We start from the raw sequence: 27,458 nt of genomic DNA on the forward strand, positions 1-27,458 counted from the left end.
GCCCACTTACATATTTTAACCACCACATTCTGTAATTACTGAGCTGCCTCCTCAGATTCCATTGCCCCTCCCAGTTTGGTGCCGTCAACAATTTTGACCACTTTGCATTGAGTTGCTGAATCGTATAAATTAGGAACGGTTACGGTCCTAACCTCGAGCCCCCGTCCCAAAAATAGTGTCTTACCCCCCACCGCCCCGCCAAAAAAAAACAGCAACAGGTAACAGCGGTCCATGCCCCTCTCACCCCCCCTCCCCACACTGTGAGGAATGCAGTATGTCTTGCCTTAGAGTGACACTGCAGGAATAGCAATGTTAATTGAGAGCTGCATTAATCCCAACTCAGGCCGACAGGCTGTTAAACAGACCGAGTGGAATACAAAACAGCCAGACCCAAAGAGTGAAACACTCCCCAAGAAAAGATCAAGAACACAGTGTGCAGACAGGGGCACCAGCTCAGTGGTGAGCTGGGTTTTTCAGACTCTTCGCTCCTTGGAGGCCTAGTCTATTTAATGGACATCCACCCCAGTGTTATACAGTGACAGACCTGAACCCCAGTGTTATACAGTGACAGACCTGAACCCCAGTGTTACACAGTGACAGACCTCTACCCCAGTGTTACACAGTGACAGACCTGAACCCCAGTGTTATACAGTGACAGACCTGAACCCTAGTGTTATAGAGTGACAGACCTGTACCCCAGTGTTATACAGTGACGGACCTGTACCCCAGTGTTATACAGTGACAGACCTGGACCCACCAGTACTGTACCCCAGTGTTACACAGTGACAGACCTGGACCCACCAGTACTGTACCCCAGTGTTACACCGGTACAAAAAAAATCTGCCCAGTCACAGCCGAGGTTAGGAATGATAGAATCTAGCATCGTGCTGCTGGGTCTTTATCCCAGAACGAGTGGACACTGTGTGTAATTTCCATACGACGGGTAATTTTGTGATCCCGCACTCCAAGAGAGGAAACTGAATCAGAGGGAGGACACGGGGGAGGAAATAACAACCTATTCTCCGACCCGCGAGCCCTGTGAGTGCAGCTCCCACTGAGATTACTCTCATCATTCCACAATCCTGAAATCCCAGTGACAGTACAGCGGCCCCAGTAACACCAACTCCTGAGCACGCACCCCCTCCCAGCAATCATAGAATGATACAGTGCAGAAGGAGGCCATTCGGCCCATCGAGTCCGTTCCGGCTCTTTGAAAGAGTTATCCAATTAGTCCCACTCCCCTGCTCTTTCCCCATAGCCCTGCAAATGAAAATCCTAGTAAGTGAGAGGGCAGAGTGATGCAACAGATTGGTACTGCTCATCCACAGTGCAAATTTGGCTGTAATCAGGCACCGTGGGCACCCGCCACCAGAGTCCAAAAGGATGGCGAGGTGTGAGACAGGGTAAATGTCACATTGTCGGAGCACAGCAGAGGGGAGTTGGTAAAACTTTACAGCCGGCAGTGCTGCACCTGGGAGCGGCCGATGCTGATACCTGGCACCAAAATGGGGAAAAAAAAGTCCTCCCTCCCCCCAAACAACCGACATCACAACTCAAAACATTCACCGAAAAAAAATGCAATAAGACAAAGGTTCAGAAAGACAACATGAAGAACTAAAAGTGACAAATTTCTGTCATTCTGTAGGAGTCATTTACAAGCCTGACTCCTACTCCTCACTTCACCGAATGGTAATTTAGGTTCAAACAATTAACCTGTACAACATACGAACATAAGAATTAGGAGCAGGAGTAGGCCATTCGGCCCCTTGAGCCTGCTCCGCCATTCAATAAGATCATGGCTGATCTTTGACCTCAACTCCACTTTCCCGCCCGATCCCCATATCCCTTGATTCCCTGAGATTCCAAAATTCTATCTATCTCAGCCTTGAATATACTCAACGACTCAGTATTCACAGCCCTCTGGGGTAGAGAATTCCAAAGACTCACAACCTTCTTTGTGAAGAAATTATTCCTTATCTCAGTCCTAAATGGCCGACCCCTTATCCTGAGACTATGCCCTCTAGTTCTAGACTCTCCAGTTGGGGGAAACAGCCTCTCAGAATCTACCCTGTCAAGCCCTCTAAGAATTTTATACATTTCAGTGAGGTCCCCTCTCATTCTTTTAAACTCCAGAGAGTGTAAGCCCATTCTACTCAATCTCTCCTCATAGGACAACCCTCTCATCCCAGGAATCAATCTAGTGAACCTTCGTTGCACTGCCTCTAAGGCGAGTATATCCTTCCTTAGATAAGGGGACCAAAACTGTACACAGTACTCCAGGTGAGGTCTCACCAAAGCCCTGTACAATTGTAGTAAGACTTCCTTACTCTTGTACTCCAGCCCCCTTACAATAAAGGCCAACATGCCATTTGCCTTCCTAATTACTTGCTGTTCCTGCATGCTAACTTTCTGTGTTTCGTGTACAAGGACACCCAAATCTCTCTGAACATCAACATTTAATAGTTTCTCACCATTTAAAAAAATATTCTGTTTTTCTATTCTTCCTACCAAAGTGAATAACCTCACATTTCCCCACATTATACTCCATCTGCCACCTTCTTGCCCACTCACTTAACCTGTCTATATCCCTTTGCAGACTCTTTGTGTCCTTCTCACAGCTTACTTTCCCACCTAGCTTTGTATCGTCAGCAAATTTGGATACATTACACTCAGTCCCTTCATCTAAGTCATTAATATAGATTGTAAATAGCTGAGGCCCAAGCACTGATCCTTGCGGCACCCCACTAGTTACAGCCTGCCAACCTGAGAATGACCCGTTTATCCCTACTCTCTGTTTTCTGTCCTTTAACCAATCCTCTATCCATGCTAATATATTACCCCCAATCCCATGAGCCCTTATCTTGTGTAACAACCTTTTATGTGGCACCTTATCAAATGCCTTTTGGAAATCCAAATACACAACATCCACTGGCTCCCCTTTATCTACCCTGCTAGTTACATTCTCAAAAACCTCAAATACAATTTCTCTTTCATAAAACCATGTTGACTCTGCCTAATCATACCGACACTGAGATGCCCCCCCCCCAAGGAATACCAACAATGAAGCCCTCTCCAATGTAATACCGACCCCTGTGCACGCCCCCCAACATTCAGTAATACCAACACCAAGAGCTCCCCCTCCCCCATTAATACCAACACCGAGAACTCCCCCTCCTCCAGTAATGCCAACACCGAGAGCTCCCCCTCCCCCATTAATACCAACACCAAGAGCTCCCCCTCCCCCATTAATACCAACACCGAGAGCTCCCCCTCCCCCATTAATACCAACACCAAGAGCTCCCCCTCCCCCATTAATACCAACACCGAGAGCTTCCCCCTCCCCCATTAATACCAACACCAAGAGCTCCCCCTCCCCCATTAATACCAACACCGAGAGCTCCCCCTCCCCCATTAATACCAACACCAAGAGCTCCCCCTCCCCCATTAATACCAACACCGAGAGCTTCCCCCTCCCCCATTAATACCAACACCGAGGGCTCCCCCTCCCCCATTAATACCAACACCAAGAGCTCCCCCTCCCCCATTAATACCAACACCGAGAGCTCCCCCTCCCCCATTAATACCAACACCGAGAGCTCCCCCCTCCTCCATTAATACCAACACCGAGGGCTCCCCCTCCCCCATTAATACCAACACCGAGGGCTCCCCCTCCCCCATTAATACCAACACCAAGAGCTCCCCCTCCCCCATTAATACCAACACCGAGAGCTCCCCCTCCCCCATTAATACCAACACCAAGAGCTCCCCCTCCCCCATTAATACCAACACCGAGAGCTCCCCCTCCCCCATTAATACCAACACCGAGAGCTCCCCCTCCCCCATTAATACCAACACCGAGGGCTCCCCCTCCCCCATTAATACCAACACCGAGGGCTCCCCCTCCCCCATTAATACCAACACCAAGAGCTCCCCCTCCCCCTTTAATACCAACACCAAGAGCTCCCCCTCCCCCTTTAATACCAACACCAAGAGCTCCCCCTCCCCCTTTAATACCAACACCAAGAGCTCCCCCCTCCTCCAGAAATAGTGACTGCACCTTTACCATTCCACCACTCACCCACAGAGATCCGCCTCTCCAGCCATGACAGCAGGTCCTTTGTGTACTTGGCCCAGAGCTTGGCGTACAGCAGAGCCGACTCGACGCCTCCTTCACACTTCACCAGCATTCCATCAGCATCTTCTACTGTAGAGAGAGTGAAGGGAAATGGGATCATGAGGTTGGACGAGCAGGTCCTGACAGGCAACTCCAGGCCCCTCGATGAGCCTGACCTTGGGCGAGGCCGTCAGGAGATTAACAGCACTAAGTAGAAACATTGAGATGACTGTCAGAGGGAGGATACTGAGGAAGGGATTAACCAGCAGACTGTCTGCAAAACACAGCAAAAGAGAGACACATACGGAGTGTGTGTGAAAGACAAGAGACAGTACGTGAGAGAGAGATCAACAGAGATAGGGAGGACAATTGTAAACAATATTACAACACCAAGTTATAGTCCAACAAATTTCGGAGGCTTCCTCCTTCCTCAGGTGAACGGTAGAGACACACATTATATTTGTGAGACAAAGAGAGAAAGAGATAGGGAGAGAAACACACTGTGAGAGAGTGAGCAATAGAGAAGGGGAGGGTGATGCATACAATGTGAGAGACAGCGAGGCAGAGACCCAAGGGCCGATATTAACTCCCGGTGGGAGCGAATGGTAAACCTGCCTGGGAGTGTGAGTCAGAGACTGGGTAAATTTTAACTGCTAGGCGGCATTTCAGTCCCACCAGTCAGCTCTTAGCCATTTTCGGTGGAAATCGGCAGCTGCCCACTGGAAAAGGACAAAAATCAGGCTCGACACTGTCCCATCAAACACTCCCATGGCAGGGACAGCATGGGTTAGATACAGAGTAAAGCTCCCTCTACACTGTCCCATCAAACACTCCCATGGCAGGGACAGCATGGGTTAGATACAGAGTAAAGCTCCCTCTACACCGTCCCATCAAACACTCCCAGGTCAGGTACAGCACAGGTTAGATACAGAGTAAAGCTCCCTCTACACTGTCCCATCAAACACTCCCAGGGCAGGTACAGGGTTAGATACAGAGTAAAGCTCCCTCTACACTGTCCCATCAAACACTCCCATGGCAGGGACAGCACGGGTTAGATACAGAGTAAAGCTCCCTCTACACTGTCCCATCAAACACTCCCAGGATTAGATGCAGTATAAAACCCCAATCTGAAAAGCATGACCCCCTCCTGCCACGGCTGAGAATTTCCATCTCCCACACAAGATGTACTGTCACGTCCCTGAGTGAGATTCTCTGAGTTTTGAATTAGGAGCTGATTTGTGGACCAGCGCCTTCAAAATAAATTCTTGTACAACCAACAGAACCAAGAGACTGCCATCCCTTCAGAGTGGGCCGAATTTGAGGCCAGGCTCTCGGGGACGGGAGTCTGAATGAACTTCTTTGGGCTCCTGCTCTGTAGATGAGTGTGCATTTTGGTAGCCGAACCCAGTTAGCTCGTGTGCAAGAGAGTGTCAGACGCTAGCGAGGACCTGACCCACTCGAAACAAGATGTTTTACCACATCGTTCACCTGAGGAAGGAGGAAGCCTCCGAAAGCTTGTGAATTTAAAATAAAATTGCTGGACTATAACTTGGTGTTGTAAAATTGTTTACACTCGAAACAAAGCAGGAATGTGTCTGGATTATTGTTCTGCTATCTGTCCACATCGCACTAACGATGAGTATAGTGTCTTGTTACAGGCCACCACATTGGCTCCAGGCTGTGGCTGGCGTGTGCTGATTAATTCCCAGATACTGCTGGACTAACTCCTCCCAAAACCCTGAAACACTCATTAAAAATGCAGGAGAGCCAGACAGCCCAGTTCAGTCAGTAACTCTCATACGAGGAGCATGCCTGTGTCAGACAAAGGAAGCCTCTGTAAATCACCGAGGTGACTATCTGATGGTTGGTTGAGATTAATTCATTAAGTAGATCATCAAACTCTTTAGCAAAAGCAAAATACTGGAAACCTAAAACGGAGTTAATGTTTCAGGTCGATGACCTGTCGTTAGAACTGTTCCGATAAAAGGTCATCGACCTGAAACGTTTGTTTTTCGCTCAGTGGATGCTGCCTGACCCGCTGAGTGTTTCCAGTATTTTCTGTTAGCATTTTCTGTTTTAATTTCATCAAACTCTCTCACCGATAGTCTGACGCTGCGTGCAGATTAACCTCTGCCTACACTTCGTAAACACTTTTTCTTCCTTGTTTTCAGCTGATACGGGGAATCACAGCCAGACTGGTGCCAGGCTCGCCTCCAGTGTTGGGTTCCAAAGTATTTGGGCACTGATGGCATCGCCTGTCTGGTTCCAGAGCGGTGGGTGGTTGAAGCTGGCGATACATTTAGCGGGTACCCCAGCTCTACACTCACCCACGACTGGACAGGCTCCTGTGTAGATCTTAGGCTGTGATAACAGGTACAGAGTTAGATACGGACTAAAGCTCCCTCAAACACTCCAAGGGCAGGAAGAGCATGGGTTAGATACAGAGTAAAGCTCACTCTACACTGTCCCATCAAACATGCCCAGGGCAGGTACAGCACGGGTTAGATACAGAGTAAAGCTCACTCTACACTGTCCCATCAAACACTCCCAGGGCGGGTACAGCACGGGTTAGATACAGAGTAAAGCTCCCTCTACACTTTCCCATCAAACACTCCCAGGGCAGGTACAGCACAGGTTAGATACAGAGTAAAGCTCCCTCTACACTGTCCCATCAAACACGCCCAGGGCAGGTACAGCACGGGTTAGATACAGAGTAAAGCTCCCTCTATACTGTCCCATCAAACACTCCCAGGGCGGGTACAGCACGGGTTAGATACAGAGTAAAGCTCCCTCTACACTGTCCCATCAAACACGTCCAGGGCAGGTACAGCACGGGTCAGAGACATGCATTTAAAGGTATTAAGGGATATGGGCCAAAGGCAGGTATATGGAGTTAGATCACAGATCAGCCATGATCTTATCAAATGGCGGAGCAGGTATGAGGGGCTGAATGGCCTACTCCTGTTCCTATGTTCCTACGTTCCTATTTACTGTGTACCCTGTATTCCTGCCCTTCCCCCGGTCTTTAAAGGGACATGCCCGTGTTCCCCTATTGTTCAGTTGGTAAATGCACTGTCCATTTGTAACGGTGCCATTCAGGGCAGGACAGCACGAGTTCAATCCCCAGCCTGTGCTGAGGTCATTTCAGCTGAAGGTGCAGCAGGGTCACTGCTAATGGCCTCGGCTGATGCTCTAGGCACAGAGATGAAGAATGGGCCCCTGAGCAAGGGGTTATCAGCACTCTTGGGATCGTACAGTGGAGAGGTGACATTTTCTAGAGTAGGATGAGAGCAAGATGGCAAGAAAATAAATTAGACACAGTGTCCAGCACAAAATGGGACAGTGCCTGCCTTCAATCCACTCACACTGAAGGCTGGAGGGAGAAAAGGGGTCGGGAACGGGGAGGGGGAAGAGGAGAGGACAGAGTAGTGAAAAGAAAAAGGGGGAATTTTGGATAGGGCGGGGGTAGTGCGATCCGCTATTACCCCGCGCCCGATGGTCCCTGCGCAGGCAGGACGAGACTTTGATCAGGCCTGAGGACTGAGCTACAATCTGAGTTGGAAATCAGTGTTGAATGAGGATTCCATGCAATTCGCACTTTCCAGCAGCAGGGGGAGCTTCAATCTCTTAAAGGCAGGCTGTCTGATAGAAATCTCTTAAAGGTAGCTGGTACCTGTTATTTGTCTGCACGGAGATCAGGCATGGCACACGTAAAACATAGATGCAGGTCCCGTCCCTATGTTTACAAACTGATAAGTTATGTTAATAAAGGTTGCGCACCACTAAATCCCACATCCTCCAATCTGCCGATTTGAGTTTGAACCAGGCCTGCAAGAGTCCGTGCACCTGAGAGTCCGTGGACAGAAGGAGGGACATCCTATATCTGCGGGGGGGGCCCAAGAGGCCCTCCAGACATATACCCAAAAGGCAGTGGGAGGCATTAGAGGACGAAGTCAATGCCGAGCGCACAGCATCATGAACATGGATACAGTGCAGGAAGAAGTTCAATGCTTTGACATGAGTGGTCAAGGTGAGTGAGGTCAACTGTCAAGTGGTGTCTCCTACTAACTACACCACACACTACACCCCCATCACCCACATACCAATAAACTCTTTCCATCAGTACTCAACTCTTCCAACCAGATGCTTCCTCTCACCCTCACACATTGCCACTGTTTCAAACCGCCCACCCACAACTCTCAGGCCACACACACTGGCAGCTATTCAACCACGACAGGCACATCACCCAGACACATGTCCCGCTTTCTTGCAGGAGAAGGTGGAGCATGTCAGGAGGCAGCAAGTGGCAGTGGCATTCAATGAGATCATGGTTGACCTGTGACCTAACTCCATATATCCGCCTTAGCCCCATATCCCTTAATACCCTTGGTTCACAGAAATCTATCAGTCTCAGATTTAGAATTCACAATTGAGCTAGCATCAACTGCCGTCTGCAGAAGAGCATTCCAAACTTCTCCCACCCTTTGTGTGTAGAAGCATTTCCTAACTTCACTCCTGCACGTCCTGGCTCTAAATGTTAGGCTATGTCCCCGCGTCCTAGTATTCAAGTTTAGGAGACCTCCAAAAACAGTTACAAATATCTCAGCAGCCAGAAGCAATAATCCAGCCACTAACTTGTAATCCTGCATGGTCCCTTTAAATAGCACTGGTGGGGGTCCTCCAGGCACTTTCAGATGGTCGGGGTTAAGACTGTGCGTTGAGTTGAGCGTTAAATCCCAAAATGGTGTCTATCACTTTAAATCAGCGTTGCACACTGATTGTATCCATTTTCTCCTTACTTTACACAATTCCAGCGTGCGTTATCTGCTCCTGCTCTAACTGCTATACCAAGATGGCGTCCAGCGCATGTCACGCTGGAAACATGCGTGCGCAGCCAAGACGCCATCTTGGCACTTCGGGAGGCCGCGGAGTGCCGAAACAACGGGCGCCAGACGGCCCAGTTTAGCGCCCAAAGTGTCTGCGTGCAGATCTCGCACAGGATGGGAATGGGTCAAAACCGACAGAAATTTAGAGAACCGTTCACAAAATACTCGTCTCAATTTTCCCCTCTGCATTTACCTCCTACTCCTGAGAGTTTATCTCCTGCTGGAGTTCAATGGTTTGTTTCCCCCCCCAATCTTCTCGGAGTCAACTGTTGCTAGCATACAGTTCCACCAACTCCAGAGCTGTGAGTGGTGGGCTATTCGCTTCTGGGGCAGAAGGCGGCCTCACACTTTCCAGCAGGGGGGCACTGTCGGGGCTCGCCTAGGTGGGCACGGTTCAGTTACTCACTGGGCGATGCATTAATTCACCGTGCCAAGCCGGGCAAGGTGGATCCAGAAGCTCTGCTGTATCAGCTTCGTCCCATCCTAACAGCCCTCCCCTCCCCACCAGTGCCTGGAACGAGCCGTCAGGCAGTCAGGTTCTGTACCGGAAGTTTGGAATTCATCCTGCTCCTCGATCATGTGATCGCGACATTCCGTGAAGAAATCCTCGTTCGCCTGAAGGAAAAAACAGAGAGAACGTGAGTCGCTGACCGAAACTTTGTTCTCCAGGTCCCACAACATCTTAGTTAAGTGATACTTAGCCTCACAGGCCTCAAGGTTCGATCCTTGACGTGGGCGGAGTCTGCTGATCTTAGCCAGGGCAGTAGTTGGGAGGGGTGGGGGGCTCGGGACTACAGTTGGGCTCAGTACCCTTGGACTAGGGAGTAGGGAAGAAAAATAAGTATTAACCATGATGCCTCCCAGGATGGAATAGCCTGTTGACATTTACACTCTGGGATCGTACACTAAAACTAGATGGGGGGGTGGGGGTGGGTGAGGGCTGTTGGTGGCGTGGAACTGTACCCCGGCAAGTCAGTAGCTTTGGACGGGACCAAAAGGGGATGGAAGGAGGGGGAATGGATGGGAGAGGGGAATATGGAACACAGAGGGTGCCTAGAGTCCCAGAGCGGGTGAAACATGAGTCCCGTCAAAGCCGTTGAGCTGCGTGTGCCCATTAGCGGGCGCGAAACGTTGGGTCGATCTCCGCTCGCCCGTGGAGCCTCGCTAGCGGTGAGTACGCGCGAGGAAAATGGTGGCTACAGTGGTGGTGCCATCTACATTATCATACCTCGTGCGGGGCAGAACAATCCATAATGGCACCCAGAAGGATCCGTAGAGGATTCAGGGCAAGGGTTGGCACGATGGGTAAGTACCGCCCCCACCTTAAAGAGGCAAACACTTCAATGTCACTGTAAGGGAGGTGCTGGGGGCATGATTGGAGGTGGAGCAATTGCCTCTTTGGCTGTCGGCAGGAGAGACTGAATGAAACTCTCTCCAAGCTGTCCATTCCCTCCTGAATATTTTTTCCCCCATTCCCTCGCCCCCTTCTACTCTTGCTGGGCATGGCTGCCCTCACGCCAGCATTTCCCCCTCGCCACACCCCCTCCTTCCCCACAACTACCTCACCCAACTGGCTATTCATCACGAGCGAGATTGTGGGGGAGGGCATCACAGCCGAGCCCTGACCCCGTCCTCACACTTTCCCAGGAGGATGGTGATCCGGAGCGGGCTCCGTGGATAATTTCCTCCCCCCCGCCCCCCCCCCCTCCAAAATCTGGGAGCCCCAAGGCCAATTGTAGCTCCCTTCCAGCATCCAGCTGGGATCAGCCAACTCAACCCCTTCTGGAGATAGAAACCCCACTTTCCTCATCAGTGTGCCTCAGTACCATTCTGGGCACCAATCCCTTTTACCACCCATCAAATCTTTATTTTTAAACAGTTTCCCGTCTAATATTTTAATAAAAGACGTCAGATTTGAGAGGCAGCCCCTCCCCCAGCGGTGACATCATAGGTCGCCCAGTGGTTCCAAATATCGCACAGTTGAAATCAATTCCATAACCCCAAGGCCCAACTGTTTCTTACAGGCTCAGCCAGCGGTCAATATTGGGCATTATTGTGTCTTTGAAAAGGTGCCATCTATTCAGACTCCCGCCTCCAATATCCAGGAATCTGACTGTGGGCACAGGGCAGGAATGCCGTGTCCCGGTCTTCTTGGCAACGGTGATTATGACGGAGACACTCGGGACTCACCGGAATCACTTCATCTGGAGATGGGTCTGGGGAAATGAAGCTGTTTCCCGTTTCTGTCATGAAAAGGTCGACTGTGCTGTAAGAGAGAGAGAGAGAGAGAGCCACGGTGTGAATCTATCAGAGATTAAGGACTTGTCGACAGTTACTTAGGATGAACCAGACGCTCTGGTTTGAGGGAAGGGAGGAAGTTGGGGGGGGGTGGGGATTAATGATCTATAACTTCCCCATTTTCAACTGTTGACGATTAAAGATGATGTGGAGATGCCGGTGATGGACTGGGGTTGACAATTGTAAACAATTTTACAACACCAAGTTATAGTCCAGCAATTTTATTTTAAATTCACAAGCTTTCGGAGGCTTCCTCCTTCCTCAGGTGAACGATGTGGACGATTTCCACATCGTTCACCTGAGGAAGGAGGTAGCCTCCGAAAGCTTGTGAATTTAAAATAAAATTGCTGGACTATAACTTGGTGTTGTAAAATTGTTTACAAACGACGATTAAAGAGGCTGGGCACAATCTAACCCATTACTCACCTCCACAGGGCGGGGTTTTGGAATGCCCCACTCCAGTCCGGTTTGGGACTGGGTTAAAGGCCACTCTTGCATTCACTTACTCCAGAAGCAGCACTTGATCTGAGAATTGGAAACTCCCAAAGCAAGTCCAGCTCTACTCAACAAGGAAAGGAAAATGGCGTCAGCTAGGCTTTCAAAAGAGAGTAGAGCTGTTGTATCTGCAACAGAAGGTCCATTAAACCTCTAGTCTTGCTGGAGCAGTACTCTGGTATTGTACACTAGTTGGGGGGGGGGGCGGGGACCATTGTCATGGAGCCTCTCCTTGGTCGCAGGTTTGATCTTCTCAGCTCCTGATCCCTTGCTTCACCTCCCTATCTGCCCCCAGCAAGGGAGAACGGCAAAATCAGAGGGAGAATCAGTGCCAGCTCACTCTGGACCGCTGGCGTCAGGGCAGCAGAGGGGTGGTCAGCAGCTGGTGGTGAGTGACACCGAGACCCTGCCCACCCCCGCAAAGAAAGAGGGGCAATCATCTCACCATCAACAAGGCACTTTGTGAAAAAAGCCTCCATTACCATGGTATAAATAAGGTGCCGATTTTAGTTAAATGGCAGGGACGACATGAACATGCCCGGTTTGGTCCATCGGGTATCAGAGGCACCCCCTGGATCAGCTGGTAAATGTGATGCATGCGAACCAGAGCAGAGCCTCACAGACCAGAGTGCTTTGGATCACTGCTCCATACTGAGTTAACTGGTCTCAGTAAGGGGGCGCCACACATGGCATCATTATCCCCCCCGGGAATGGGCTTTTTAAAAATTCATTCATGGGATGTGGGCGTCGCTGGCGAGGCCGGCATTTATCGCCCATCCCTAACTGCCCTTGAGAAGGTGGTGGTGAGCCGCCTTCTTGAACCGCTGCAGTCCGTGTGGTGAAGGTTCTCCCACAGTGCTGTTAGGAAGGCAGTTCCAGGATTTTGACCCAGCGACGATGAAGGAACGGCGATATATTTCCAAGTCGGGATGGTGAGAGACATGGGGAGGGGAACGTGCAGGTGGTGTTGTTCCCATGTGCCTGCTGCTCTTGTCCTTCTAGGTGGTAGAGGTCATGGGTTTGGGAGGTGCTGTTGAAGAAGCCTTGGCGAGTTGCTGCAGTGCATCTTGTAGATGGTACACACTTCAGCCACAGTGCGCCGGTGGTGAAGGGAGTGAATGTTTAGGGTGGTGGATGGGGTGCCAATCAAGCGGGCTGCTTTGTCCTGGATGGTGTCGAGCTTCTTGAGGGTTGTTGGAGCTGCACTCATCCAGGCAAGTGGAGAGTATTCCATCACACTCCTGACTTGTGCCTTGTAGATGGTGGAAAGGCTTTGGGGAGTCAGGAGGTGAGTCACTCGCCACAGAATACCTAGCCTCTGACCTGCTCTTGTAGACACAGTATTTATGTGGCTGGTCCAGTTAAGTTTCTAATCAATGGTAACCCCCAGGATGTTGATGGTGGGGGATCTGGTGATGGTAATGCCATTGAATGTCAAGGGGAGGTGGTTAGACTCTCTCTTGTTGGAGATGGTCATTGCCTGGCACTTGTCTGGCGCGAATGTTACTTGCCACTTATCAGCTCAAGCCTGGATGTTGTCCAGGTCTTGCTGCATGCGGGCACGGACTGCTTCATTGTCTGAGGGATTGCGAATGGAACTGAACACTGTGCAATCATCAGCAAACATCCCCATTTCTGACCTTATGATGGAGGGAAGGTCATTGATGAAGCAGCTGAAGATGGTTGGGCCTAGGGCACTGTCCTGAGGAACTCCTGCAGCAATGTCCTGGGGCTGAGATGATTGGCCTCCAACGACCACTACCATCTTCCTTTGTGCTAAGTATGACTCCAGCCACTGAGGAGTTTTCCCCCAGATTCGCATTGACTTCAATTTTACTAGGGCTCCTTGGTGCCACACTCAGTCAAATGCTGCCTTGATGTCAAGGGCAGTCACTCTCACCTCACCTCTGGAATTCAGCGCTTTTGTTCATGTTTGGACCAAGGCAGTAATGAGGTTTGGAGCCGAGTGGTCTTGGTGGAACCCAAACTGAGCATCGCTGAGCAGGTTATTGGTGAGTAAGTGCCGCTTGATAGCACTGTCGACGAAACCTTCCATCACTTTGCTGATGATTGAGAGTAGACTGATGGGGCGGTAATTGGCCGGATTGGATTTGTCCTGCCTTTTTGTGGACAGGACATACCTGGGCAATTTTCCACATTGTCGGGTAGATGCCAATGTTGTTGCTGTACTGGAACAGCTTGGCTAGAGGCGCGGCTAGTTCTGGAGCACAAATCTTCAGCACTACAGCCGGGATGTTGTCGGGGCTCATAGCCTTTGCTGTATCCAGTGCACTCAGCCGTTTCTTGATATCACGTGGAGTGAATCGAATTGGCTGAAGACTGGCTTCTGTGATGGTGGAGATATCGGGAGGAGGCCGAGATGGATCATCCACTCGGCACTTCTGGCTGAAGATGGTTGCAAACGCTTCAGCCTTGTCTTTTGCACTCATGTGCTGGACTCTGCCATCATTGAGGATGGGGATGTTTACAGAGCCTCTTCCTCCCGTTAGTTGTTTAATTGTCCACCACCATTCACGACTGGATGTGGCAGGACTGCAGAGCTTTGATCTGATCCGTTGGTTGTGGAATCGCTTAGCTCTGTCTATAGCATGTTGCTTCCGCTGTTTAGCATGCATGTAGTCCTGAGCTGTAGTTCACCAGGTTGGCACCTCATTTTTCGGTACGCCTGGTGCTGCTCCTGGCATGCTCTTCTACACTCCTCATTGAACCAGGGTTGATCCCCTGGCTTGATGGTAATGGTAGAGTGAGGAATATGCCGGGCCATGAGGTTACAGATTGTTCTGGAATACAATGGATCCTGCCCAGTGACCTGCGACCGGAAAGTAGGGGCGAACGAATGGCGGGTCAGCAGAGGATTGGGGCCCTCTGACACCAGTTGACGCTCCCTTTCCAGGCTCACACATGTGAAGAATGACCTGTGGAATTATAACCCAGGAGTGCAGCAGAGAAAACAGAAAGAACAGTTTAACGCGGGGATCTGACCAGCCGTTACTCACGAGTTTCCAAATGAAATTTCTAGCGCGTCGAGTTCCCGGAATATTTCACTGTAACGTCTCGGCTTTTCATTTTCTTCGCTTTGAGCATTTAGACCTGTGTAGAGAATTGAGTTCGTTAAATGAGGGAGGGCTCTACAATTTTTTTTTCTACTGTTACCTTGTCCCTCCGAGGTCCTTTGCCCTCATTTTCCTCAGCAGGGAGAGCTGGTGGCTACACTGACTGGATCCCAACTGCTGCTCATCCCTGTCAGACCCAACTGGCTCCGGACGCAATGGAAAACGGAGCAGTGCGAGTAAACTGCGCTTATATACGAACTCCAGCAACACAACAGGGTACAGTATTATAACGGTTACAGTACTGGATTGGCAATACATTGATTATGAATTCAAATCCTGCCCTAGCAAGTTGGATTCAATAAATCTGGTAATTTGTGAGCACCGATGAAAGCTGCCAGATCATTGTAAAAACCCAACCAGTTCACTGGTGTCTTTCAGGGCAGGGAATCTGTCGGCCATACCTGGTCTGGCCTATACACGACAGATGGTTGACTCTTAATGCCCTCTGAAGTGGCCTAGCAACCCACAAATTGTGAGATTTTTCATTTTCTTTGAACGCTTTTGTTTATTAGTTATAAAAATATCAAATAGCCTTCTTTACCATCTCTGACAGTGAAGAATCATCCAATTGGGTAACAAAGAGTCTGTTCGCTTTCCAATTGGCCTTGGGAAGACGGTGTGCTCTGAGGATGGACGTGTCGGGTGACCAATGGCGGGAGTGTGGGGGTGGGTCAGTTGGAGGTGGACGGTCATGTGATGACACCTCCTGGAATACGTCCAACCAGAGTTGGCAACTCTAACTCCAGAACCTGAGTCCTTAACCTAGTGCTGCGCTGTCAGAGGTGTCGTCTTTCAAACGAGGTGTTAGACCAAGGCCACACCTGTCCTCTCAGGTAGATCCCAGGGCACTATTCGAAGAAGAGCAGGGAGTTTCCTCAGTATCCTGCCCTTCCTTTATCGCCCAACCAATATCACTAAAGACAGATTAACTAGTCTTTCATCACATCTGCTGTTTGAGAGACCTTGTGCAAAATTTGGCTGTCATATTTGCCTACAAAACAGGGACTATACTTCAAAGAGACCCATAGTTTGTGAAGCGCTTTGGGGGGCTAGGTCTTTGACGAATTTTTTGGAGAATGCATCCACAATACTTCTGAACAAACTCCTTCTCAAGGATTTATATTTTCAAGGGGTATATTGTGGTAGGCAGGTGCCCCCCAACCCCCAGTGTTTTATGAATGTGTGAATTTGTTTGATTCTGATTATCCTGAGGCTGGAATCCATTAACCTCAGCGCTGGAGCACTTGGTTCATTGTAGTACTTTTGGGATACAGTGTATGAGTAAATTGAGACATGACATGTGGTGAGTGTCCATGCTTGGTGGGGAGGTGGGGAGCATGCGGGAGGAAGGGGGAACAAGTGACTTTGGACCTATGGTTCCCAAATCTCTCCATCACTGGGGTTTTCCTCACCTCATGTCTGGGTCTGTTGGAGACTAATTGATCGAGATTGATTGCTGTGATTAGTCAACAACTCCATTAACGTTGTATCAGCGACTACCAGGATGGTAGAAGGTGAACTAGATGGATCTTGGTCTATCTCATCCTGCAATTCCTATGTTCTTATTAAGTGAGTCATTTGATGCAAGGCTTGGAATTAATCACCGCTCCCTGTTCCCATTCCAATGATCTCTGAACCAGCCACCTCACGGAGCTGTTTTGTTTTACATCCCAACTCTGAACAGTGTTCTTCTCCCCATTACCTCCCGTCGATCTTGTTGAATGGGGGAGCAGGCTCGAGGGGCCGTGTGACCTACTCCTGCTCCTTTTTCCCTTCACATTCTCCAGTTGCCTTTTGAACCCATTTATACAGTGGTTCCCGAGCAACTTCCTGTCCGATTCTAATACCCCTTGTGTTAAAAGGAAGTTACCCCTCCACTAACTACACATTAAAATGCCGCACCAGCGTACAAGACCTCAGCACCTCCGTCTGAAACCCCTTTGCCCATTAATTTAAGGGAAGAGTTTACTGAACACCTCTGTTAAAATAGCAAAGAATTTCTGACAAACTCGTTAAGCTTTTGCCCTCTAACATTCACATAACCAACTTCAAGCTCTCTCTTTTTAAAAAAAAACTCAGGTCTCCTGCTTTGAACACTCTGAAATGTAAACAATCCGTTCAAACCAACTTTATCTGTTCCCTTTCTACAACCCGGAAAATTTCTATCCGGTTACTAAAAGTCTCCTCTTTTCCAAAGATCCAGGTACCCAACTTCCTTAACCTTTCCTGGCAGGTTAAATTGCTGCCACCTGGCATTGCCTGGGTTGCTGATCACTGTGCCAAGTGCAGCAACACTGTCAGCTGTGGCTCAGTGGGCAACTCTCTCGCCTCGGAGTCAGAAGGTTGCGGGTTCAAGCCCCACTCCGGACACTTGAGCCCATGATCTAGGCTGACGCCCCAGTGCGGCACTGAGGGAGCGCTGCACTGTCGGAGGTGCCCCCGTCCTTCAGATAAGACATTAAACCAAGGCCCCGTCTGCCCTCTTAGGTGGATGTAAAAGATCCCATGGCACTATTCGAAGAAGAGATGGGGAGTTCTCCCCAGTGTCCTGGTCAATATGTATCCCTTGCCAATATCACTAAAACAGATTATCTGGTCATTTATCTCATTGCTGTTTGTGGGATCTTGCTGTGCGCAAATTGGCTGCCACATTTCCTACATTACAACAGTGACTACACTTCAAAAGTACTTCATTGGTTGTAAAGTGCTTTGGGACATCATGAAAGGCACTGTAGAAATGCAAGTCTTTCTTTAAGTAAATCACCAGGAAAAAATTTGGAGAGTGATACATCCAGCAGTAAACATCCAATTAGCGAGATGAACGCAGCACCCCAATTACTAACCCTCTGACTCAACGCAATGAGACTCTCTCATTATAAAATGATACCTGTGTTCGAAGTGCATTCTTCTTACAAACGTCAAGCAATCAAAATGTACAAGGTCTTCATGAAATATGTACGTGAATGTACACTTAAATATACAAAGGATTTGTTACAGATCTGTGGGAAGGTGTCAGCCATGGCTCAGTGGCAACACTCTTGAGTCAGAAGGTCATGGGTTCAAACCCCACTCCAGGACGGAGATAGCAGAGACACCATTACATATATATAAAAATTAGTTAGAAAGGGAAATAGTGCCTGAGGACTGGCGGACAGCTAATATTATTCCTATATTTAAAAAAGGGAGATAGAACAAGTCCAGGGAACTATAGACCAGTTAGCTTAACATCGGTGGCAGGAAAGATAATGGAATCTTTACTCAAAGATGTAATAGGAAAACATTTAGAAAATGAAAATATAATAAAGAGTCAGCACAGATTTCAGTACAGAAAGTCATGCTTGACCAACCTCACTGAATTCTTTGAAGAAGTAACAGAAAGAGTAGACAAGGGTAATGTAGTAGATGTAATATATTTGGATTTTCAAAAGGCCTTCGAAAAGGTACCACATTGTAGACTCATGACTAAGGTCAGAGCCTGTGGAGTCAGGAGACAGGTAGCAGAATGGATAGCAAGCTGGCTACAAAACAGAAAACAGAGAGTAGGAGTTAAGGGTAGCTACTCAGACTGGCAAAAGGTGGGAAGTGGTGTTCCACAGGGATCGGTGCTGGGACCACTGTTGTTCACAATTTACATCAACGATTAGGACTCGGGAATCGGAAGTACAATGTCAGAATTTGAAGACGACATCAAATTGAGGGGTGTAGTTAATACAAGGGATGAATGCATCAAAATGCAAGACGATATTAATAAACTTGCAGAATGGGCGTGTAATTGGAAAATGAATTTCAATATAGATAAGTGTGAGGTGGTGCATTTTAGTAGGAAGAGTAAGGAGGCCACATACTGCTTGGATAATAAGAGTCTAAATGGGGTAGAGGAGCAAAGGGATCTAGGGGTAGGAACATAGGAACAGGAGTAGGCCATTCAGCCCCTCGTGCCTGCTCCGCCATTTGATAAGATCATGGCTGATCTGTGATCTAACTCCATATACCTGCCTTTGGCCCATATCCCTTAATACCTTTGGTTGCCAAAAAGCTATCTATCTCACATTTAAATTTAGCAGTTGAGCTAGTATCAATTGCCGTTTGCGTGAGAGAGTTCCAAACTTCTACCACGCTTTGTGTGTAGAAATGTTTTCTAATCTCACTCCTGAAAGGTCTGGCTCTAATTTTTAGACTGTGCCCCCTACTCCTAAAATCCCCAACCAGTGGAAATAGTTTCTCTCTATCCACCCTATCCGTTCCCCTTAATATCTTATAAACTTCAATCAGATCACCCCTTAACCTTCGAAACTCCAGAGAATACAACCCCAATTTGTGTAATCTCTCCACGTAACTTAACCCTTGAAGTCCGGGTATCATTCTAGTAAACCTACGCTGCACTCCCTCCAAGGCCAATATGTCCTTCTGAAGGTGCGGTGCCCAGAACTGCTCACAGTACTCCAGGTGCGGTCTAACCAGGGTTTTGTATAGCTGCAGCATAACTTCTGCCCCCTTGTACTCTAGTCCTCTAGATATAAAGGCCAGCATTCCATTAGCCTTATTGATTATTTTCTGCACCTGTTCATGACACTTCAATGATCTATGTACCTGAACCCCTAAGTCCCTTTGGACATCCACTGTTTTTAACTTTTTACCATTTAGAAAGTACCCTGTTCTATCCTTTTTTGATCCAAAGTGGATGACCTCACATTTGTCTGCACTGAATTCCATTTGCCAGTTTTGCCCATTCACCTAATCTATCAATATCGCTTTGTAATTTTATGTTTTCATCAACACTGCTTACAATGCCACCAATCTTTGTGTCATCGGCAAACTTAGATATGAGACTTTCTATGCCTTCGTCTAAGTCGTTAATAAATATTGTGAATAATTGAGGCCCCAAGACAGATCCTTGCGGGACTCCACTAGTCACATCCTGCCAACGTGAATACTTACCCATTATCCCTACTCTCTGTCGCCTTTCGCTCAGCCAACTTCCTAACCAAGTCCGTACTTTTCCCTCGATTCCATGGGCTTCTAACTTAGCTAACAGTCTCTTATGTGGGACCTTATCAAATGCCTTCTGGAAGTCCATATAAATAACATCCATTGACATTCCCCTGTCCACTACTTTAGTCACCTCTTCAAAAAATTCAATCAGGTTTGTCAGGCACGACCTACCTTTCACAAATCCATGCTGGCTCTCTCTGATTAACTGAAAATTCTCAAGGTGTTCAGTCACCCTATCCTTAATTATAGACTCCAGCATTTTCCCCACAACAGATGTTAGGCTAACTGGTCTATAATTCCCTGGTTTCCCTCTCTCTCCTTTCTTAAAAAGCAGAGTGACATGTGCAATTTTCAAATCTAGAGGGACAGTTCCTGAATCTAGAGAACTTTGAAAGATTATAGTTAGGGCATCCGCAATGTGCTCATCTACTTCCTTTAAAACCCTGGGATGGAAACCATCTGGCCCTGGGGATTTGTCACTCTTTAGTGCTATTATTTTCTTCATTACTGTTGCTTTACTTATGTTAATTTTATCGATTCCCTGTCCCCGATTCAATATTAGTTTTCTTGGGATTTCCAGCATGCTATCCTCTTTTTCGACTGTAAATACTGACGCAAAGTAATTGTTCAACATGTCCACCATTTCCCCATTGTCAATGACAATATCCCCACTTTCAGTTTTTAAGGGGCCAACACTGCTCCTGACCACCCTCTTTTTCCTAATATAACTATAAAAGTTCTTCATATTGGTTTTGATATCCCTTGCCAGTTTCTTTTCATACTCTCTTTTTGTAGCTCTTACTATCTGTTTTGTGACCCTTTGTTGATCTTTGTACCTTTCCCATTCGCCAGGATCTGTGCCATTTTTTGCCTTTTTGTATGCCCTTTCCTTCTGTCTTATACTGTCCCTTACCTCTTTAGTTGTCCTTGGCTGTTTTTTTTTGGCAAGTAGAGTTCTTGCCCCTCAGAGGTATAAACCGATTCTGTATCACGTTAAATGTTTCTTTAAACATTTCCCGCTGATCATCAGTTGTTTTACCCATTAACAGATTTGCCCAGTTTACTGTGGACAGTCTCTGTCTCATCCCATTGAAGTCGGCCTTGCCCAAGTCTAGAATCTTAGCAGCTGATTCACTTTTTTCCCTTTCATTGAACTCGATCATGTTATGATCACTATTGGATAGATGTTCACGCACAGTTAAGCCGTTAACTAAATCTGGTTCATTACTCATTACTAAATCTAGTATGGCTTGCCCCCTTGTTGCCTCTAGGACATACTGCTGTAGAAAACTATCCTGGACACACTCAAGAAATTCACTACCTTTCTGACAGTTGCTAGTCTGCTTTTCCCAATCTATGTGAAGGTTAAAGTCCCCCATTAAGACCACTATGCCTTTCTTACACGCTTGTCTAATCTCTGCATTTATACAATCTAGCATTTCAGAGCTGCTGCCAGGGGTCCTATACACAACTCCCACTATAGTCTTAGATCCTTTCCTATTTCTCAATTCAACCCATAAGGTCTCTGTTGGCTGCTTACCTCTCGTACAGATACACAAATCACTAAAAGTAGCGACGCAGGTTAATAAGGCTATAAAAAGGCAAACCAACCACTGGGGTTCATTTCTAGAGGGATAGAATTGAAAAGCAAAGAAAAGTTATGTTAAATTTGTATAGAACCTTCGTTACACAACTCGTGGAGTATTGTGCACACTTCTGGTCTCCATATTATAGAAAGGATATAGAGGCATTGGAGAAGGTGCAAAAAAGATTCACAAGGATGATACCAGAACTGAAAAGATATATTTATCAGGAAAGACTAAACAGGCTGGGGCTCTTTTCTCTAGAAAAGAGAAGGCTGAGGGGTGACCTGATAGAGGTCTTTAAGATAATGAAAGGGTTTGATAGGGTAGACGTAGAGAAAATGTTTCCAATTGTGGGGGGAGACCAGAACTACAGGTCATCAATGTAAGATCATCATTAATAAATCCAGTAGTGAATTCTGGAGAAACTTCTTTACCCAGAGAGTGGTGAGAACGCAGAACTCGTTACCACAAGGAGTTGTTGAGGTGAATAGCATGGGGGCATTTAAGGGGAAGCTAGATAAACACATGAGGGAGAAAGGAATAGAAGGATATGCTGATAGGGTGAGATGAAGGAGGGAGGGAGGAGGCTCATATGGAGCATAAACGCCGGCATAGACCAGTTGGGCTGAATGGCCTGTTTCTGTGTTGTAGACTCAATGTAACTCGATGACATGAGCACATAATCTAGGCTGACAGTCCAGTGCAGTACTGAAGGAGTGCTGCAGTGTTGGAGGTGCCGTCTTTCAAATGAGACATTAAACCGAAGCCCAATCTGCCTGTTCAGGTGGAAGTAAAAAATCCCATGACATTGTTCAAAGACGAGCAGAGTTCTCCTGGTGTCCTGGACAATGTTTATCCCTCAACCAACACTACCGAAAACTGATTATCATTCTCTGCACAAATTGGCTGCTGCATTTCCTACATTACAACAGTGACTACATTTCAAAAGTACTCCATTGGCTATAAAATGCTTTGGGATGTCCTGAGATTGTGAAGGGGGCCGTCTTTCATTCTTGTTCCCTTGCTGTTTGCACCATTACTGGCAAAGTGTCAGCCACTCAGTGGTTGCACTCTCGCCTCTGAGTCAGAAGGTCGTGGGTTCAAGTCCCACTCTAGAGACGGAAGCACAAAATCTAGGCCCACACTCCCAGTGCCGTACTGAGGGAGCGCTGCACTGTCGGAGGTGCTGTCTTTCAGATGAGACGTTAAACCGAGGCTCCGTCTGCCCTCTCAGGTGGGCGTAAAAAATCCCATGGCGCTATTTCGAAGAAGAGCAGGAGAGTTCTCCTCAGTGTCCTGGCCAATGTTTATCCATCAACCAACATCACTAAAACAGATTATTTGGTCATTACCACATTGCTGTTTGTGGGATCTTGCTGTGCGCAAATTGGCTGCTGCATTTCCTACATTACAACAGTGACTACACTTCAAAAGTACTTCATTGGCTGTAAAGCGCTTTGGGGCGTCCTGAGGTCATGGAAGGCGCGATATTTCTTTCTGCACTTGTGACCCTGTCCCAGCCCTCTGCCACTGCTCAGGCATCGAGAGTGCTGTCAGGCTGCCTCTGCCTCCAATTCACCCTCCATGTGGAAGGGGTGGGGTGGGGGAGGTGGCCTATTGGTGTGACTCGTGTGAGTCAGCCCAGGGACTCCATTTAGAGAGGAAGGTGGACACAACTATTCGCCTCTCTGCTCGGAGCTTCCCACAAAAAGGCAGTCAAGCCAGAGTTGAAGTTTGAGTGATGGATCAAACCCATGTCCCACCCTGTTTTCCAAGACCCCGCAGCGAAGGATTAACGCGTTGAAATGTGAGGCCTAAACATCCGCTCACTCTGCCACCAGTGAGTGCACAGTGGCTGCAGTGTGTACCATCCACAGGATGCACTGCAGCAACTCGCCAAGGCTTCTTGAACAGCACCTCCCAAACCCGCGACCTCTACCACCTAGAAGGGCAAAGGCAGCAGGCACATGGGAACAACACCACCTGCACGTTCCCCTCCAAGTCACACACCATCCCGACTTTGACATATATCGGCCCTTCCTTCATCGTCGCTGGATCAAAATCCCAACCTAACAGCACTGTGGGAGAACCTTCACCACACGGACTGCAGCGGTTCAAGAAGGCGGCTCACCACCACCTTCTCAAGGGCAATTAGGGATGGGCAATAAATGCCGGCCTCGCCAGCGACGCCCACATCCCATGAATGAATTTTTAAAAAAAATCTATCTTGCAGTGCACCAGGAGCTTCCTGTTTCCTGTCAGACTAACGCAGCCACAATCCTTGGTTTGGGGAAGGGATCTTTGTTTGTCCCTTGGCATTTTATTTCATGATGTGGAGATGCCGGTGATGGACTGGGGTTGACAATTGTAAACAATTTTACAACACCAAGTTATAGTCCAGCAATTTTATTTTTAATCCCACAAGCTTTCGGAGGCTTCCCCCTTCCTCAGGTGGTGTGCAAATTAAAAATAAAATTGTTGGACTATAACTTGGTGTTGTAAAATTGTTTACAATTTTATTTCACGGCAGTCTCGCACACTAGGTCCCATCAGCAATGGACTTTCAACTTCACTCCCTCCAATTTCTCTGCTCATTTGCCCCCAAGAGCAGCAGTGCAATCTGGGACATAGCTCCATGAGCAACTGCTTCCTCACCCAATTGACTGTTCTTCAGCGTGTGAGCCTGGTCAGTGGGCTGTTCAACCGTGGGCGGGGGGAGGGGTGGGAAGGGGGTCATAGCTGACCCCAATCTTGCCTTCACCCCAACACCTCCTCCCAACAAGAGTCACTGGATTGCGACCAGAAGCAACAACCACAGCTGATTTTTCCTCCCCACCCGCCCCCCCATACGCACATCTGGACTTGGGGCACTGAGGCCAACTGGCACCCCACATCATCACCCCATTCAAGATCAGTTAACTCAGCACAGCCCAGGGACTGAACCTGGCACTTTTCATTCTGCACGTCTCAATGCCTGATTGACACCCAAATTTTACCGACTTCAAAACCACTGGACATATTTTCCAATCTTTGAAGTTCAGGTACAAACGTGGCCCTTGTCCTGCGTTACGTGCTGCGTTACTCTCTCGGCTGCCGTCCATGCAAATAGCCCAGAATTTGCTGCCAAAGTAATGGCGACTTTAATGGCGCTCGCCGTCATTAATATCTAAATCGTCCAGCGACTTTGTGGCGAGGAAGAGAAGCCCGGTGAGTTGCGAATCGTTACAAGTTGCTGGCCGACTTGCGTCGCTCCACCGTTAGCCCCGCCAAAATGGCGGCTCGCCCTCAACCTTCCCCGTGAGTTTTGTGAAATTGCTGCATTAATTACAAATTAAACTCACCACAGAAAGTTAGGGCTTGTACTCAACAGCGTAAGGACCTTTTTAAATGACGAGATTTATGTTCCTGCAATGCCACTCAACCTCTCCGGCCCAGTAAGGGAACAATTTAAACTGTGGTCTCATTCCTACAGGTAGTAAATTGTTGTTAGAGATTTTTAAAATTTAAAATGTTAAAAAAAAAATGTTTTTCTTTCTGTCTCTCTTTTTTCTCTCTCTCTTAATCCAATCTTTCTTCCCCTCCCTTTATTTCTTTTTCTGTACCTGATTTGACTCTTCCTTCTCTGTCGTTCCTCTGTTTCTTTCTCACTCCTATAAGGAGTGTTCCCGCCATTAACTGAGGTTCTAGATGTCCAGCTATCAGCTCGCACTTCCAGCAAATTACAGGAAAACTGAGGGAAAAAGTTTAACGAGCAGGTCACGCTGCGAGATCCCCTGTTCCATCAAAATCTGGGCCATTAACTTGCAACCCTCACGCCATCCCGAGCTTGTTATCTGCAGTACAACTGCACCAAGTGTTTGCAGCTAAACCTCACCGATGGGATAATGTACCGTCCCCAGTACTCGCTCCCTGAATCCTAACTTCCTGCCACCACCGAGGGTTTGTGCTGCCAGTTAAAAGCCAACGCAGCGTTCCGGATCGGAGTTTCGGAGCAGCTCTCTGGTTTCCTGCAAGGCGCAGACAGAGTCTAACCACAAACGGATGCGACGTTCGAGCAGAGAGGAAGGAGGGCTGAAAACCCGGGCTGCAACAAACCGCTTGCTTGCTGCTGCTTCCCGTTTACAGCGCGGAGACGGAGAAGCTGCAGGGCGGCCGGTCAATCAGTGCAGTCGGCGGCAGCTCTGCGGGGGGGGTGGGGGGTGGTGGTCGCGTGACGAAAAGCCGGAGAGATCCCCTCCCCCTCCAGAACCACGCTCTTGACAGGAGCGTCCCAGCTGGGGATGAGGGGGGGCCGGGGGCGATGGTGGGGTGGGGGTGGTGAGTACACGCACACACGACCAGTGACCTACATAAAACTTCTGCTTCCTCTCGACTTCAGGTCTCTCACACACACAGATCACCACAGATCCTCAGAAGTAGCGAGCAGAGTGGGAAGGGAAGGAAGTTTTTACAAAAACGTTTTGAATGCTCTCCTCGTTTCATCCACTGTTTCTATCTTTCTCTCTCTCTTTGGCGGTTGAATGAGGGTCACACGGATTACAAAGGCCCAATATGGTGATTAGACTCACGACCAGGATAAGAAATCCATTAAAAGCCTCTGTTCCTCCCCCAGGGGTTGGGGGGGTTCATGGGGTTCACGGGGTTCAAACACCACCCCCCCCACTAAAATGTCAACGATTTCTTTTTATTGAGCCGCTCCTTCAAGAAGAACGTGCCCGAGATTATTTGATAGAACTCAGATAAAGCAGATGTTCATCCACAGCTGGGCAGTTGCACAGTCCGACCAGTGAAAACCCAGTTTGTGCTTCTGAACGTTCCCCGGGATATCGCAGTGAATCGTACTGAGATTGTTGATAAACGAGCAACACATAACCAGCACTTGGTCTTCACGTTTTAGAGCTCTTGTCTGAAAGGACTGCCTTTCTTTTCATTTGCTTTATTCAAGTTGTAATAAATTTCTATTTGAACCTTATTGTGACATTCCTATTTGAGAACGACCTACTGAAGTAGTTTCGTTTGCCCTGCCAAGCTCATATCCAACAGCCCCCCAACCCCTCGAAAAGATCCTGCCTACACCACAGGAACAGGAGTAGGCCATTCAGCCCCTCGAGCCTGCTCCGCCATTTGATAAGATCATGGCTGATCTGTGATCTAACTCCATATACCTGCCTTTGGCCCATATCCCTTAATACCTTTGGTTGCCAAATCTCAGATTTAAATTTAGCAATTGAGCTAGCATCAATTGCCGTTTGCGGAAGAGAGTTCCAAACTTCTACCACCCTTTGTGTGTAGAAATGTTTTCTAATCTCACTCCTGAAAGGTCTGGCTCTAATTTTTAGACTGTGCCCCCTACTCCTAGAATCCCCAACCAGCGGAAATAGTTTCTCTCTATCCACCCTATCCGTTCCCCTTAATATCTTATAAACTTCGATCAGATCACCCCTTAACCTTCGAAACTCTAGAGAATACAACCCCAATTTGTGTAATCTCTCCTCGTAACTTAACCCTTGAAGTCCGGGTATCATTCTAGTAAACCTACGCTGCACTCCCTCCAAGGCCAACATGTCCTTCCAAAGGTGCGGTGCCCAGAACTGCTCACAGTACTCCAGGTGCGGTCTAACCATTCACATTGCCCACCTCAATGACTACGAACTACTAATGGGCTATGAGGTCCAGGCAAAGGACCCAGTGTCAATCCCTGATCTGTGCGGGATCGGCTGAAGATTTGGTGAAGTGGTACAATTGGGCCTTGGCTTCCCTGGGATAAGGAAGGGGAGAAAAAAATTAAATCAGCCGGGGATCCCGCCCCAGACGGTGACCCCCCCAGCTGGAAAGTGTGTTTCGGTGCCTGGTGCCGACAGGATCGGGCTCAAGCTCGATGCCTCCACCCTCTCCCGCCCAAGGTCGAGCAACCTGCCAACATTCACACACGAAGACCGGTGACCTGGATGAT

General features: G+C 48.2%; 1 protein-coding gene across 5 annotated transcripts in view; it reads right to left on the reverse strand.

Moving 5' to 3' along the window:
* Positions 1–27,458, reverse strand: part of gmip (GEM interacting protein) — an 88,923-nt gene that overhangs the window by 32,205 nt on the left and 29,260 nt on the right. For 3 of the 5 annotated variants that reach the window (XM_067973173.1, XM_067973171.1, XM_067973174.1), the window contains 4 exons: positions 14,811–14,904; positions 11,191–11,266; positions 9,546–9,615; positions 4,079–4,204 (listed from right to left, as the gene is read on the reverse strand). In XM_067973173.1, coding sequence (XP_067829274.1) covers positions 4,079–4,204; positions 9,546–9,615; positions 11,191–11,266; positions 14,811–14,904 — 366 coding nt within the window. Of the gene's footprint in view, positions 1–4,078; positions 4,205–9,545; positions 9,616–11,190; positions 11,267–14,810; positions 14,905–25,379; positions 25,453–27,458 lie in introns of those variants that run through there. The other 2 variants (XM_067973175.1, XM_067973172.1) reach the window with 2 other exon arrangements.

Source organism: Heptranchias perlo, chromosome 37 (assembly GCF_035084215.1).
Source record: "Heptranchias perlo isolate sHepPer1 chromosome 37, sHepPer1.hap1, whole genome shotgun sequence".
Lineage (NCBI taxonomy): Eukaryota > Metazoa > Chordata > Chondrichthyes > Hexanchiformes > Hexanchidae > Heptranchias > Heptranchias perlo.